Here is a 13,592-nt window from a genome sequence, read left to right as displayed (position 1 = left end):
CTACTCCTACAAATGTTGAGGAATCACTACCAAATTTGGTACAGAAGCTGGAAAAAATGACTTTTTCAGATTTTTGATAAAACAGACAGTGATGTAAACTTCCTCAAATGCTGAGAGTGGGGCTTATATTAAAGAAAATGTTGTTTTCTGAACATTTTGTGCTGTTGCAACCATGTGTGGTGGATGTGTGTAGACATAATGTGGCACTATTTGACCAACAGGTGGCACTATAGCAACATTATCTAACTGTAAATGCATGTGTGTGACTGTCCTTCACATATATCCAGAACTGATTGACTTCACTCCAGAGAGTGACAAGGGGTGGATTTTAACCCCCATCCCACCCTAGCGCCATGACGAAAAATAAAAATTCCTGTTCTGTCCCATCAAATTCCCATCAACCCACAGTCTAAACTCATCTTGCACTGGTCAGGTGGGTGCAACCAGCCACCAGAACAGACAGGAAAGAATTCAAAAAGAATAACAAACATTATGTTCAAAATAAAAAAAAAATATGCTGATGGGTGTGACTGAATCACTTGACATCTCCCCCTAAACAGCAGCACCTGTCATATGTTTCACATCCACAATAAAAATCAGTAGGCACATGTATCATGTCCAAACGCACAATAAAGCCTCTTGGATCCATGGTGCAAACCCAACAGGAACTGGTCCATTTTAAATTTCCTGCACCATGTGAACAAATTTTTGGCCATTTCCAGGCACTGTACTTGAACAATCTCTTTCAAGACAATTGATCAGATAGGTTTCAACATCAGTGCATGCAATCTGGAGACCTTTACCATGAAATGTTACAAAAAGCTTGACTGTTTGTTGAACAACGCAGCTGTGGTGAGGTGTTGAATTTTGATCTATATTGCCATAAAACAGGACGTTGTTGTAACTACATTATACATTGTCCAATTGCCCCCACATTTCACAAGTTTGATAAGATTCCGAGCCTGAAGACATCTATATGCCAATCAGCAGTCATAGACATAGCACCACTTACTGCCAACAGGAAGTAAGTCTCGTGTGACCATAGGTGTGTTTGAGATGAGCCAGGTCTGTGCAGAATAAATCATTGGTATTTGCTGCATATTGCATGCCAGTTAGTGCCTGACTTGATCCTGATTTGCTCTGATGTCACGCACTCGTGTACAAAGATAACCTCACAAGATCAAGTGCCTGACAGTCACGTGATCAATGAGATGAGATGTGTAAATGTAATATTTAACACTGGATATATTAGTCTTATGTTGTGCAATTAAATTTTAATCATTTCACAAGCATATACCTTGTGGTTGATAATAATAATAAAGGTTATATATATGTCCAACAGTTACAAAGTGCTTTATAAGAAAGATAAAAGAACAAAGGTTCCATGTAACAGAAGAGGCATGTCATCTATTTCAACTTCAATCAGTGATCAGGAACACACTTCCTTTCTCCAGCTATGAACGTGGTCTGCAGACTTCAGGTAGCCTACAGGTGATCTAACAGGATGTTAGTGTCTCTTCCTGTAGATTCTCTGAAGCCTACTCGAGACTGTCCGACTTGACTGCAGCCTTTTGTCTCTTTGATCTCATCTAGTCTCCAGGCGAGGCAAAGTTCATCTTGAACAAGCCTCATCATTTGATTTACATAACATCATGGTGTGGTCTACAATCCCTGCTATGATCAGGACCAGCATCAGCTATCACCTGCTGCTGAGAGACAGTTGGTCAGGATCATCAAGAGTCAACCAAGAATCAGCAAAAAGTAGGTCTGCAATGAATTAGAAGCTGCTGGAACACAGGTATCAGTGTCCACAGTCAAACGTGTTTTAGATCGCTGGACTGAGAGGCTGCCAAGCAAGAGGAACTCTTTGTTCCAGAAGTGGCGCCTTAAGCCTCGACTGAAGTTTGCTGCTGATCACATGGATAAAGAAAAGCCCTTCTGGAGGAAACTCCTATGGTCAGATCTATATGCTATATGGCCAAAATGACCATAAATATGTCTGGAAGGTAGAAGGAGAGGCCACCAAACCTACTGTCAAGCACAGTGGTGGTAGTATTATGGTCTGGGGCTGTTTTGCTGCCAATGGAACTGGTGCTTTACAGAAAGTAAATGGAATAATGAAGAAGGAGGATTACCTCCAAATTCTTCAGGAATACCTAAAACCATCAGCCAGAGGGTTGTCAGTGTTCCAAACAAGACAACAACTAAATCAGACTAGAATTAAGGTTTTAGACCAGCCTTCCCAAAGTCCTGACTTAAACCTCACTGAGAACCTGTGGACTTTATGAAAGAACCATAATGTCTGAATGTTTTTTATGACAAAGACACGTCTGTCAATCAGTCAGAGAAAATTAAGTTATAGGAATCATTGGAAACTCAGGACTGCCATGATGTACATGCTCTTTACAAGTGCATGTAAACTTCTGACCACAACTGTTAAAAGTGTATATTTTATGTAAAAAACTGACCTTGACATTTTCCTGTCCTGTCCCAGTCACATGATGAAACATGACATTGATTCCAATACCATAAAAACATCAGCCTCTACTTTTACACTTGGCAGTTGTAGTGCTGATGACCCAGGAGAGTGCAGTGCAGTGTGAAGTCCATCTGATGAGCGGCTCTTTGCCAACACTGCAAGCAGCAGTTTCAGGGGCCAAGCAATTAGCCTGGACTGCACTAGTTCTGCCGCAGACATCACAGTGACTTATCTTGCAGATCGTAGTGGCCCCTCAAGAGTCTACATGAAACTATGAAACTAAAGACTCTCCCTTCAGGCTTTAGGAGCTGCTGTGGACTGCAGTCTTGAGGTATGTGGGCTGAAATGTATACAGCTGAAAATACAGATTTTCAATAGACTAACAGATGAATAAATATGAAACACAGACCAACAGATCACCCAGTAATGCTTTATTTGTCATCAAGGCAGAGATCCCAAAACACATGCTGCACTGGGAAATTCAACAATACCCTCCCCCACACACTGAATATGACTCAAAACATGTGAAAGGAATGAAATGACGAGGCACAGCAGCTGAGTTCAGACAGATTCAATAGAATTAAATACATTCTGTTATTACAAGTCCAGTGTACAAAACAGTGTCAGTCAGAAAATAACACACACTGGGCCTCACACATGAATGTTTTCTGACTGTTTTCTTGTATTTGTTCTGAAGCAAAGCAGTAGGAGGAAAATATGAAGATCCTGCATGGGATTCATGAAACGTGCACTGAAAGCCAAACGAGTGTGTTGATGAATCGAGATGAATCGAGTTTAAATCTTTCATTGGATGCAGCTGCCAAGAAGTTTTCAATAAGCATATGGAAACACCCCCCAAAAAATCTATATAAAGGCTGCAAAGTTGAGTGCAAACCACTGACATCTGGTAGGTGATGTTAAAGGGACAGTACACCCAAAAATGAAAAATCAGCCATTATTTACTCACCCACCCTCATGCCGATTGAGGGTCGAGTTTATTTTGTTAGTCTGGAAAACACTGCTGGAGTTTCACAGGAAGACAGTGTTGGAAGACAGTCTCCTGGCATTTTTTCTTTTTTTAGTTTTTAATCTTAATACAGCTGTAGCTATTATTTTATTTATTTTTCTTTGTTTGTTCTCTAATTCAGCTATTTCTTTATTTATTTCTTATCCTTGCTGTTCAGCGCTTGTTCCCAGAAGGGATTTTTCTTTGTGCTTTTCTTTTTTTTTTGCATTTTGTCTACAAATTATTGATCACAAACAAACAAAAAAAAAAAAAATCACATTTCACAGCATAAAACGCAAGCTGAATTTTGTGCGTACTGGCTCACAATTGGTCTGGAGCTCTCTTAAATGTTGTTCTTACCTGAGAACAAACAGGAAATACTATTGTATTGAGGAATTCCCAAAAGTTCTTACATTGTTCAAAGGAATAAACAAATAATTCATGCATGAAGCCCATTGTTCCTAAGTTTGAATTCTGAACATTCTGATGTTCAGGATGAACAGTGTCCTGACAGAAGATTCCTATGACTTTACTGACTCACTGACCTTTTGTGCAGCCAGCTAACACTAACCACCAACACTTTGGTCCAAAAATCAAAGACAGTATTTGCTGTGGACATTAACGACTGCAGGATGAAGCTTTTAATCTGAAATCTCTTCCAAATCTCGTGCAGAACAACTACAGTGCCACTTACTGTACAGAGCACACTTACGCCTTATACTTTTCTATGTTTTCCATAAGATACTGTGTCTTCAAGTCTTCATGGTAAATGTGACGTTACTGTGCAGTCAGAGGGATGAAGCCCTATGATTTTAATGAGGCAGTGACTCACTGGTCTGTCAACTCTGAAATAATGTGGGGTGTGATGTACATTTCAGCCTCAAGACTCAATCAGCCATGTTTCTGTAATCCTACTTTTTACACAAACTCTCCAGATGTGCGTGTGAATCACATCTGCAGCAGAAAGATTTGAAATGATGTGACATAAGCCTTCACTAGACTGACATGAAGACCTTCTACAGGTAGTGGAGTGTAAATCATTGACAATACTGCATGTTAAAGGTAGAATCTGAAGGATTTGTCAGTTGCTGTTTGAAAGATGGTTGATTGTTGAGTCTCATTACCAGGATGTCAAATACAGGCGTTTTGGGCTGGTGAAGTGTCTCGAGCAGCAAAATGATAAGAAAATAAGAAGGTATGGATGGAGGCAGGGTCTCTGTGGATGCAGGCACCACCACACACTTCTGGTGGATTGTGGGTGGTTATTAAGACATTACTTTTAAGTAATAAGTTTGTACATTGTTTTTGAGAACATCCTCCATAGCTTTTATGATTTTAATGTGTGCACTATACACTGTGTGTTCACAGGAAAATGCCATAAATTTGTATTTTTTCCAAAGTTTAAAAGAAAGTGAATGTCATCACAAACCACTGTCTGTGAGCAGCATGTTTCCTCTGCAGAGACATGAGGCTCATGTTAAACATGCAGTTCACTGTCAGCTATTATTGGACATGCTACACTGCTGGACATTGAAATGAAGAGGGCTCAAAGAAAAAACTGAAACATCAAATTAAAATCCCACTCCAAAGAACGGAAAATTAACAATCCAACATTGAAAATAAATAGACAGCATTAAGACAATTCAATTTAAATAAATCAGCCAGTGTAAAGACTCACATTTTAGAAATAAGACTTTTTCCAACACATGTGCAGACTACAAACATCTGTTTCAGGAAAAGGTGCAAGGCAAAGCAGCCATTCAAGTCTTGGTAAGATGCTGCTGTCATCCAGTGTAAGCCTCCATCATGTCTCTGCTCCACTTAAAAAACACACGAACAGTTACATTTACATTTCTGTAAACTTAAATCTTTCAATGTTAATATCACCCAGACGAGGCTTCTTTGTATTTCTAGGGAATGTAACAAATGAAAATAGAGACTGAATAAAAGACATACAGAGGGTGCAGGTAACCTATCAGATGGGAACTTCCCACTCAGAATATAGAGCACTATCTGTTCCAGCTTATTTAAAGGAGCAGTCTGACATTTTGGGAATGAATAGAGCTGTATATCAGCACAGAATTAGTTTCAGAGCATGTTTAGCTTAGCTTAGTGCAAAGACTGGAAGCAGGGGGAAACTGCTAGCCTAGCTGTGTCAAGAGATTAAAAAAAACACACACAAAAAACACCATTTATCAACCCCAAAGCGGTCTGACTAACATGAACAGGTGGAACATTGCTGCTGGAACTATTTGTTACTCAAAAATGGCTGAGTCACAACAGAGAGGTGCACTACGAGGTGAGATTAGTGAGGGTTAGCGATGTATGTTGGGTCTAGAGCTGTAGTTTAGTCCTTTAACCTGGCTAGATCACCATGGTAACTGGTGCTATTCAGAGTTTCAGATTAAATCAGCTGTAAAAGTCGTCTACCCGTCACTATATTTTTTTTCTGATGATTTTCTTTATGAGCCATGTAGATCATCAGCTGAGGGAAGACAACAAATACAAAGTTACTAAGATGTATGTTGATGATGTCACCAAATGAAGCCACATAATGTAACTCTACTCAACTCTACTCCATTGCAGAATGAACTCCCTCAGTGTTGGGAGATAAGGTGTGGCTGACAGAGTCTGCGTTCCAGTTCATCCCAAAGGTGTTGGCTGGGATTGTAGTGTACAAGGTGGAAAGAGGACTGTTTTCAGATGCAGCTAGGATAGCAGTTTTCCCTGATCTGACTGCGGGTTTGATGCCAAACATGTCTGCCATAAAATGCTGGATTGTTTCATCATCAAGACAAATACAAACTATTGGATCCATCCAGCTTCATCTGTGCTTCCTGCCTGACACAAGCTTTGTTTCCTGATCATATGCTACAAAAAAAAAACAAGAGCTGCCATTAAAATGAAAACTATAAGTCGATGAAGATTCCCTAAAGTTACCCAGGCATAGGAAGGCAATAAAAAGAAGCTGTGGAATGAAGGCTTGAGGGAAATAAAAGTAGGAAGTGTAAAGTTAAAAAAAACAACAAACTCTGATGGAGAGGAAACTTTGATGTTGATTTGAGGAAGTGGAGGGATGAAGAAATGTTGTAGCTCCACAAGGCCGTTTCTGTTCTTTCATCATCTCTGCCCTGCAGCATCACTCCATCATCCTCCTCACCACATCAGCACGGCTCCTCCTCTCTGGCCAATCACCTTTTGTTTTCACTCCCTCACATCCCGCCATCCAGCTGTGTTGACTGCAGCTCGGCGTTTCTCTCCTTCAGGCAGAGGATGAGTCTCAGGCCGCTGAGCAGAGATCAAACACTGATGTTTGTGTCTCTGGTCAAACCTTCATCTCCAGGTCATCTGACAGCAGAAACAGAGGGACAGGATGTGACTAGTCTTATCTCTTGCTTCTTATACCTTACTGGTTCCTAACCACTGTTATATCACATGCAGCTGCTTCTGTCTAAGAACCTGATATAAAATGGTAGCGGCTCTGACAACCTTCAATAACAGGCATGAAACAGGTTGTTTCACAGTGACTGAAAAATGTCCCATTTCATAAACAGTATTTCCAGCATAACTGAGCATTCTGTGCACAAATACATGCAAATCACCTCACAGGCTACACCCAGAGTCCTTTAGTTCCATTTGAGTTTCCCTCACATGCATCTTAGTCCCTCCTAATGGTTTTAGAGAAAAGAGAAGTCCTTTCCTCTAAAGAGTCATGTGAAGCAATGTTTGTCAGTTGGCTTTAACATACTAATAAAGGCTGACAGTTCTCATCACTGCCAGACAAGCAGACTGTTACCTGTTGCACAAACACCAGCACATTAAGATCCACCTGTATTCTCTACTTATTTATTCTGTATTTTCTGTATATCTGCTCACAGGATTCATGCTACTACTGGGAGAGTGTCTTTTTTATTATTTATTGCCTCTATATTTATTAATATTCTGACTGCAGATTCAGTGTTGAATAATTCAGAATATGATCATGGCATCTTTTGAACACTGGAAATTAGTTATCAGGCTAAATGTTTCAAGAAAAATTTAAATACTGTAACTTGTATCAAATGTGCCACTCAGGAATGATTAGGCCTGGGCAATATAGCTGAAAAGTATTATAATGAAGTTTCATATCGGTCAATATTGATAATAATTCATAATGTAGATTGTGACATGTTGTGTTCTCTGAGGCTGCAACTGATGACTATTTTCAGTCGATTAATCAGTTGATTATTTCAGGTGTCTTGTTGAGTCATCAATTAATAGTTGTTTGTCTTAAAATATGGTGAAATGGTGAAAAATGTCAATCAGTGATGTTCCAAGTCCAAGATCATGTCCTCAAATGTCTTGTTTTGTCCACAACTCAAAGATATTCAGTTTAGTGTCAGAGAGGAGGGAAGAAATCAGAAAATATTCACATTTAAGACGCTGAAATCAGAGAATCTGGACTTTTTTTTAATCAAAAAATGAAGCGGGGTGGAAGCGGCTAAAGTCACAAAATCGGTAAAAGTCACAATATTTTTGACTAAATACCCAGATATTGAGACAATGTTGCAGAGATAACTTTTACAAAATATTACCCAAATGAGATTTTTTGGTAAATAATCATCAGTCATTAATTTAATGACCTAGTGGATAAAGACAAATAATAGAACAGCTAGAAGAGTCTGGTAAGTTCAGAAAATGACATCACTTTACAGTAAGACAGCTTTTAAAACCAGGAACAGACAACACTTATGCCATATCTCAATATAACAACATGCAAGATCTATCACGATATCTAGTCTCATATCATGATACCATACAATATTGACTTTTTGCCCAGCCTGAGGAATGATAAGTCTCACATGTGAATGAATGAAATGACAATTAATGATGTAAAAAGTGTCCACAACAATAAACCAGAAAGGTTGTTTGTGGTTGATTTACTGTTCAGACTGAAAGTGAGCACAGATTTTTAACTGGATGGTGAATAAGAAAACAGGTCAAATATAAAAACTTGGGCATGATACACTTGAGTTTAATCTGCTATTTGTCTTTTCTCTGGCATGAAACTCCAGTGATGCTGAGATGTATCAGATCAATATGATCAGCTGCAGGGTCCAATCAATCCAATCAATAACTGGGCACAGCAGAAGTAAAGACTTTGGTGAAATAAAAGCTGTTGGGCAGACTTCAAGATGGTGGAGCAGAAGAACTTCAAGGAGTTAAGAAATGTCAAATAAGGAACTTGGGATGTACTCATGGAAACTGGCTCTTAGGTTATTTTGCAGTGCACTTCAAGAAACATTTTGATCCTTAGAAGCAGCTGCAGAGTGGGCGCTCCTCATTTTTTCTCTGGTATAATATCACTCTGTTAAGTCAAGATGTCCTGTCCATTCAGTGAAGAGGTCTGTATCGGGTACTGGAAGCTGTATAGTTTGAAGGTCTAAATAAACTCCAAAGTGGACATGAACATGGACGCTGACTTGGGTCGAACACAGAGAGGGCAAGAAATGTCAGCTTCTGTAATATGTGATGAGGTGAGGTGAGTATGGATTAATATTTTCCTAAAATTCACATTTTCTATCCCAGGAACAGAAGCACACAATCCTGATGTATGTGGGTTACAAAGCTGACCACTTTAGTGTTTTATCTGGTGGTATTAATAACTACTGGGTCAGAAGAACATCATTTCAACATTACTCAACATCATAACGAACATAATATAAACTGCACACAACGCATGCAGCTTGATCTTCACTGCAGCTGCAAGGATAAATGCCATGATCTATTACTGTCAGACTGAACATCCTCATGGACGTGATATTTCACAATATGTAATATTTTAAAATAATGGAATTTGTAAAATCAAGTCATTTGGTGTTTTCAGAGTCACCATATTGAGCTGATGAATCCTTATTTTGTTCATGTTCAGAGGCTCCTACTGTGCACGCTGCAATGTTTAATATGGTCTGCTTAATAAAGTTAATGATCACTCAAAGCTAAAAGGCAAAACTCTTTTACTTTTGGCGTCCGTCTTCAGTGAGGGGCGCTTTTTTTTCCCACAGGAAAGTGTTCAAGGTAAATTCATCAGATGCTTAAGTATTTTGGATAAAGTATGAATCGAGTGTTCCTGCACACTCTGGGCTTCACCTGGAATTTTGTCTGAGATTCCAAATGTCACAGCAAACTCAGCCACAAGTTACTGTATTATGTGTATTATTGATCAGAGGTGATTCATGATGCTTTGTGATTGTTAACCAATCAATTAAAGTGCTCGGTGTGCTTGGCACATAAGAGTAACACAACACACACTGCCCCGCATGAAAATTAAGTCTTAAGAATAATAAGCATATTTATTTGTAGTCCTTTCAAATGCCAATGAAATTTATCAGTCTATACCAATTTTACAACTGGATTTTTCCTGCTTTGCCTGTCATTGAACCCCCAACTTCAGCTTCATAGATGGCACCTATGTGTACATGGACAGCAGCATCACATCATGGACACGTAGCAATAAAGTGAGATGGAGGCAGTAGCCCAGAGGAACAGAGGCACTGGCCGGAAGCAGAAAATTTACAGCTCACAGCAACTTAATACCATATGATAAATGTTGCTGCACATCTCTGATATATCCTGGGCTTAGTTGGTACATATTAGCTCAGAGCAGGTCCAACTGGGAGTATGATCCAGGCTTTAACTTGACTTGTTTACAAAAATTGTGAACATCGATATGAAGAAAAGGAATGAATCCTCAAATATCCACATTGAACAGCCAAATCCGACTACACTCAGAAAATTCTGAGTTGGGTACAGCCTCATCTCCCAGTTTACCTCTGATATGCTGCATCAGTTGTCACAGACAGTTTCTTTCATTTCATAATTTCGCTGCTGTAACTGCCACACTGTGTGTCAGGCTGGCAGCTAACGTTAGCTCTGGGTCCTTTACCTGCAGACACTGTGACCCTCTTCGGTCTGGAAAGGTGAAGCGTTTATTGAGTTGTTGTCATGTTTTGTACTTTGTGTAAGGTTTGTACTGCACAGAGCAAAGTAGCGCACATTTCAGCTGCATTTAAAGTACGATTTGGCGATTGTAGACTGTGACTAACAGCTTCAAATGGCTCTAAATACACAGTATTTTTTTCAGACATTAAAAATTAATAAATTCTGCTAAATTTTAACTGCTTTCGGAGTGTTTTCTTAGTGTTAGACTAGTCGACTAGACTAAATAGACAGGGAAATACGTCACCAGTAACATCCCTAGAACGCACGCTGAAACAAGCACGCCTGTGGTGTTGGCGTGCAGCAGTGAAATGGGTCCCGCTGAAACACTTTCCCACCACGCACGTTCCAGACATTGTTTGAGCTATTCACCGGTATGGCGGTATATGAAAAATACATATCATAACGAAAATAAAGACTGGTTTTCGGTACGAACCAGTATACTGCACAGGCCTATCTGTGGTATTTTCTACCTTAGTTTTTTTAGTAAGAGAAACCACTGAACTAGAGTAACATTTGAATGTTATGTCATTTTAAAAAGGAAAAACAACAACCAGAGCTTGATGATTAGTTCTTTGTCACATGTGGACAAAAAGAAATTCCATTGAGGTTCCATACCCATCATACTGATTCTTACATGAGATGAAACATCAGGTGTCCACAGTTTTTACCACTTTTAACCTCCATACTTTGACTAAACAGTTATTACCACTCTGATTGTACATTTAGATAAAAGTGAAAGTTAACAGAAATAGGTCATGTCATCATCATAATAAACTGTGGAAGCGTTGGAGCTGTTGTCTTACCTGCTGGGAGCCTCTTGGACCTGTTCCAGCACTAACACCTTACACTCTCTCTTGGCTATCTTGTCCAGTGAAATGAGGGTGTGGTCGGGGGGCAGCGGGAGCGCTCTGCCTGCTGGAGATCCTACAGGAGGTGTGATGGCCCGATGCTCCATTACACTGGCTGACCTGGAGCCAGCAGAGACACTGTGTCACGGACATGAGGATAGAATGTGTAGGTCCATTTGTAAATGTCTCTCCTGTCCTGCATTATGTGTGTTTCTTACAATAACATCATATGTCCTGGGAAGTAATTAGACTATTACACCTGGCTAAACATCTGAGTGAGCCCAAATCGCTTTTTTAATATTATTTAATGCCAATATATATATGAGAAGGAGACAACACACTTGTTTTTCTTATACAGGTTTCAGAAAGTGGTTTGGAGCACTGATCCGCCATACCTGACATGATGTGACCTGGACGGGTGCTGGTGGGAGAAGCTCTGAGACCTTCCCAGGCTGTGTCTCTCCAGCAGCTCTCTGGAGGATGATGGTGAGTTCCTCAGTGGTGATCGAGGCTCCACTGGAGGAGAGGACACTGAGGCCGTGAACTGCAGCTTCAGCTTCATGTGCTGGCTCAGCTGTAGTGTTATCATGGAGCAGGACAAGGATGGACCAAATGGAAGAGCACTCTGAGTATTACTGGATGGACCAGTGTTTGTTTTGTTAGTTAAAGACTGTATTAATGCATCTGCAGAACCAACATATCTATGTGACAGTGAAACCCTACTGGATTGACCAATTGTGTGAAGGAAAGAAAAAAGAAAGAAAGACTCTGGTACCTCAAAGAGTCCGGTCTTGAGGATCTGGAAGGCCACGGTGAAGGACAGGGTGGAGCCTTTCCTGCACTGTCCCAGGTGGTTTAGTGGAGACTGGCATACCACTGCCCCCAACCTGGGGTCCTGCTGATCTCCTCTCTGAGCTGATCAACAGATAAGAGGAGAAAGAATGAGGAAGTAGATTCAGATAGAAAACTTGATGACTCACAGGAGGTTCAGTGTATACAGCTTTTTAAACAGGCATGTTTACTGACCTACTGAACAAACACACACTCCAGTCACTCCAAAAAAAAAACAAAAAAAAACCCAGCAAACTAGATGTGACTGCACTTGATTGAGAAAAGTATTTGTAGTGTCACAGTTTCTGATTCCAATTGATGTTACTTTTCATTGAGGTTATTTCAACATTGGCTGCTTCATGCAAGTAAGACATCTAAAACCCCTGTGTTTATTAAAACGTGATCTGTATCCAGACACATCATCCAAGGAAAAACACACGTTAATGAAAGGCGTAAATGATTAAAAAACTATCACAACACAGGTGAGTCTTACAACAACCAATCTCAGCACGTGATTTTTAAAACTGCTAATCACAACACACACTGTTGTCATCTATATGACATCTAACCGTTCAGCTTACAAAACAAATAAATAAATAAAAAATCACTTTTTTCTATTTGGTGTGTTCTTTATAGTATGACAGTTTCCCAAAAATCTGATTTAAAAAGTAGCAATATGTCACTTTGCTCACACTATCACAATTTATCACAACATAACCCTTATATCCCTCATATCAGGATGCGTATGGCATCACTACATTCTTGCCATTACACAGTCCTACTCTGATCCCATCAGTTATCATGTGATTTCTCATTCATATGCATTCCCACATGCCTAGAGATTCTGCATTCCTCTACAGATATCTGTTTATAGAGATTAGTCTTTTGTCCACATGTTGCACCCTTGGTAAGTGAGTGAGGTACTGAATATTTGGTTTGGTTTATAAATGGTTTCGTAAAGTGCAAGGCTAAGGCAAGTTCAGATGTTTTTTCCAAGTAACGTATCTGGATACAGATCCGTTTCTAATAGCAGGGTGTGAATGACTCAGAACTCTGTACGAGACTCTGTGTTTCAAATCAGGAGTAGGAGTAAAGAAAATGTGGAGTCACAGAGTCTTACAGGGAGTAGTGTACAGAGCGTGTTATTCTTATCACACAACAGAACCAGCTAACAACATCAGGTCCCCAGCTTGTTGCTGCCTGTGTCTGCTGGAAATCAAACTGTGTTTAGCGCCCACTCCCACAGATATCAGACCTGTCTGTTCACTGTAGCATTTCTGTACTTCTCTGTTGGCTTTCAAGAGAGCTGGCTCTTACACTGACACACCCAGTAAACACATCTCACGGGCTTCTACAACATGTTTCCACAATGACTGTACCAAAGATTACACATCTGGACATTGACCCAATCCTGATCACAGCTGGATCAGGGCGGCTGACTTAAGTC

At 39.9% G+C, this 13,592-nt stretch overlaps 1 protein-coding gene across 2 annotated transcripts in view; it reads right to left on the bottom strand.

Moving 5' to 3' along the window:
* Positions 1–5,858: 5,858 nt before the first annotated feature.
* Positions 5,859–13,592, bottom strand: part of trappc14 (trafficking protein particle complex subunit 14) — a 31,590-nt gene continuing 23,856 nt past the window's right edge. Inside the window, exons 9-12 of one of the 2 annotated variants that reach the window (XM_084712490.1) lie at positions 12,090–12,229; positions 11,710–11,888; positions 11,270–11,434; positions 5,859–6,833 (exon numbers count right to left, since the gene is read on the bottom strand). In XM_084712490.1, the coding sequence (XP_084568616.1) occupies positions 6,830–6,833; positions 11,270–11,434; positions 11,710–11,888; positions 12,090–12,229 (488 nt within the window). In that variant the 3' untranslated portion in view covers positions 5,859–6,829. Of the gene's footprint in view, positions 6,834–11,265; positions 11,435–11,709; positions 11,889–12,089; positions 12,230–13,592 lie in introns of those variants that run through there. The other variant, XM_084712491.1, reaches the window with a different exon arrangement.

Source organism: Lutjanus erythropterus, chromosome 23, assembly GCF_056507025.1.
Source record: "Lutjanus erythropterus isolate fLutEry1 chromosome 23, fLutEry1.hap2, whole genome shotgun sequence".
Taxonomy (NCBI): domain Eukaryota; kingdom Metazoa; phylum Chordata; class Actinopteri; order Lutjaniformes; family Lutjanidae; genus Lutjanus; species Lutjanus erythropterus.
Note: the sequence above shows the minus strand (reverse complement) of the source record. Positions and strands in the feature narration are given on the sequence as shown.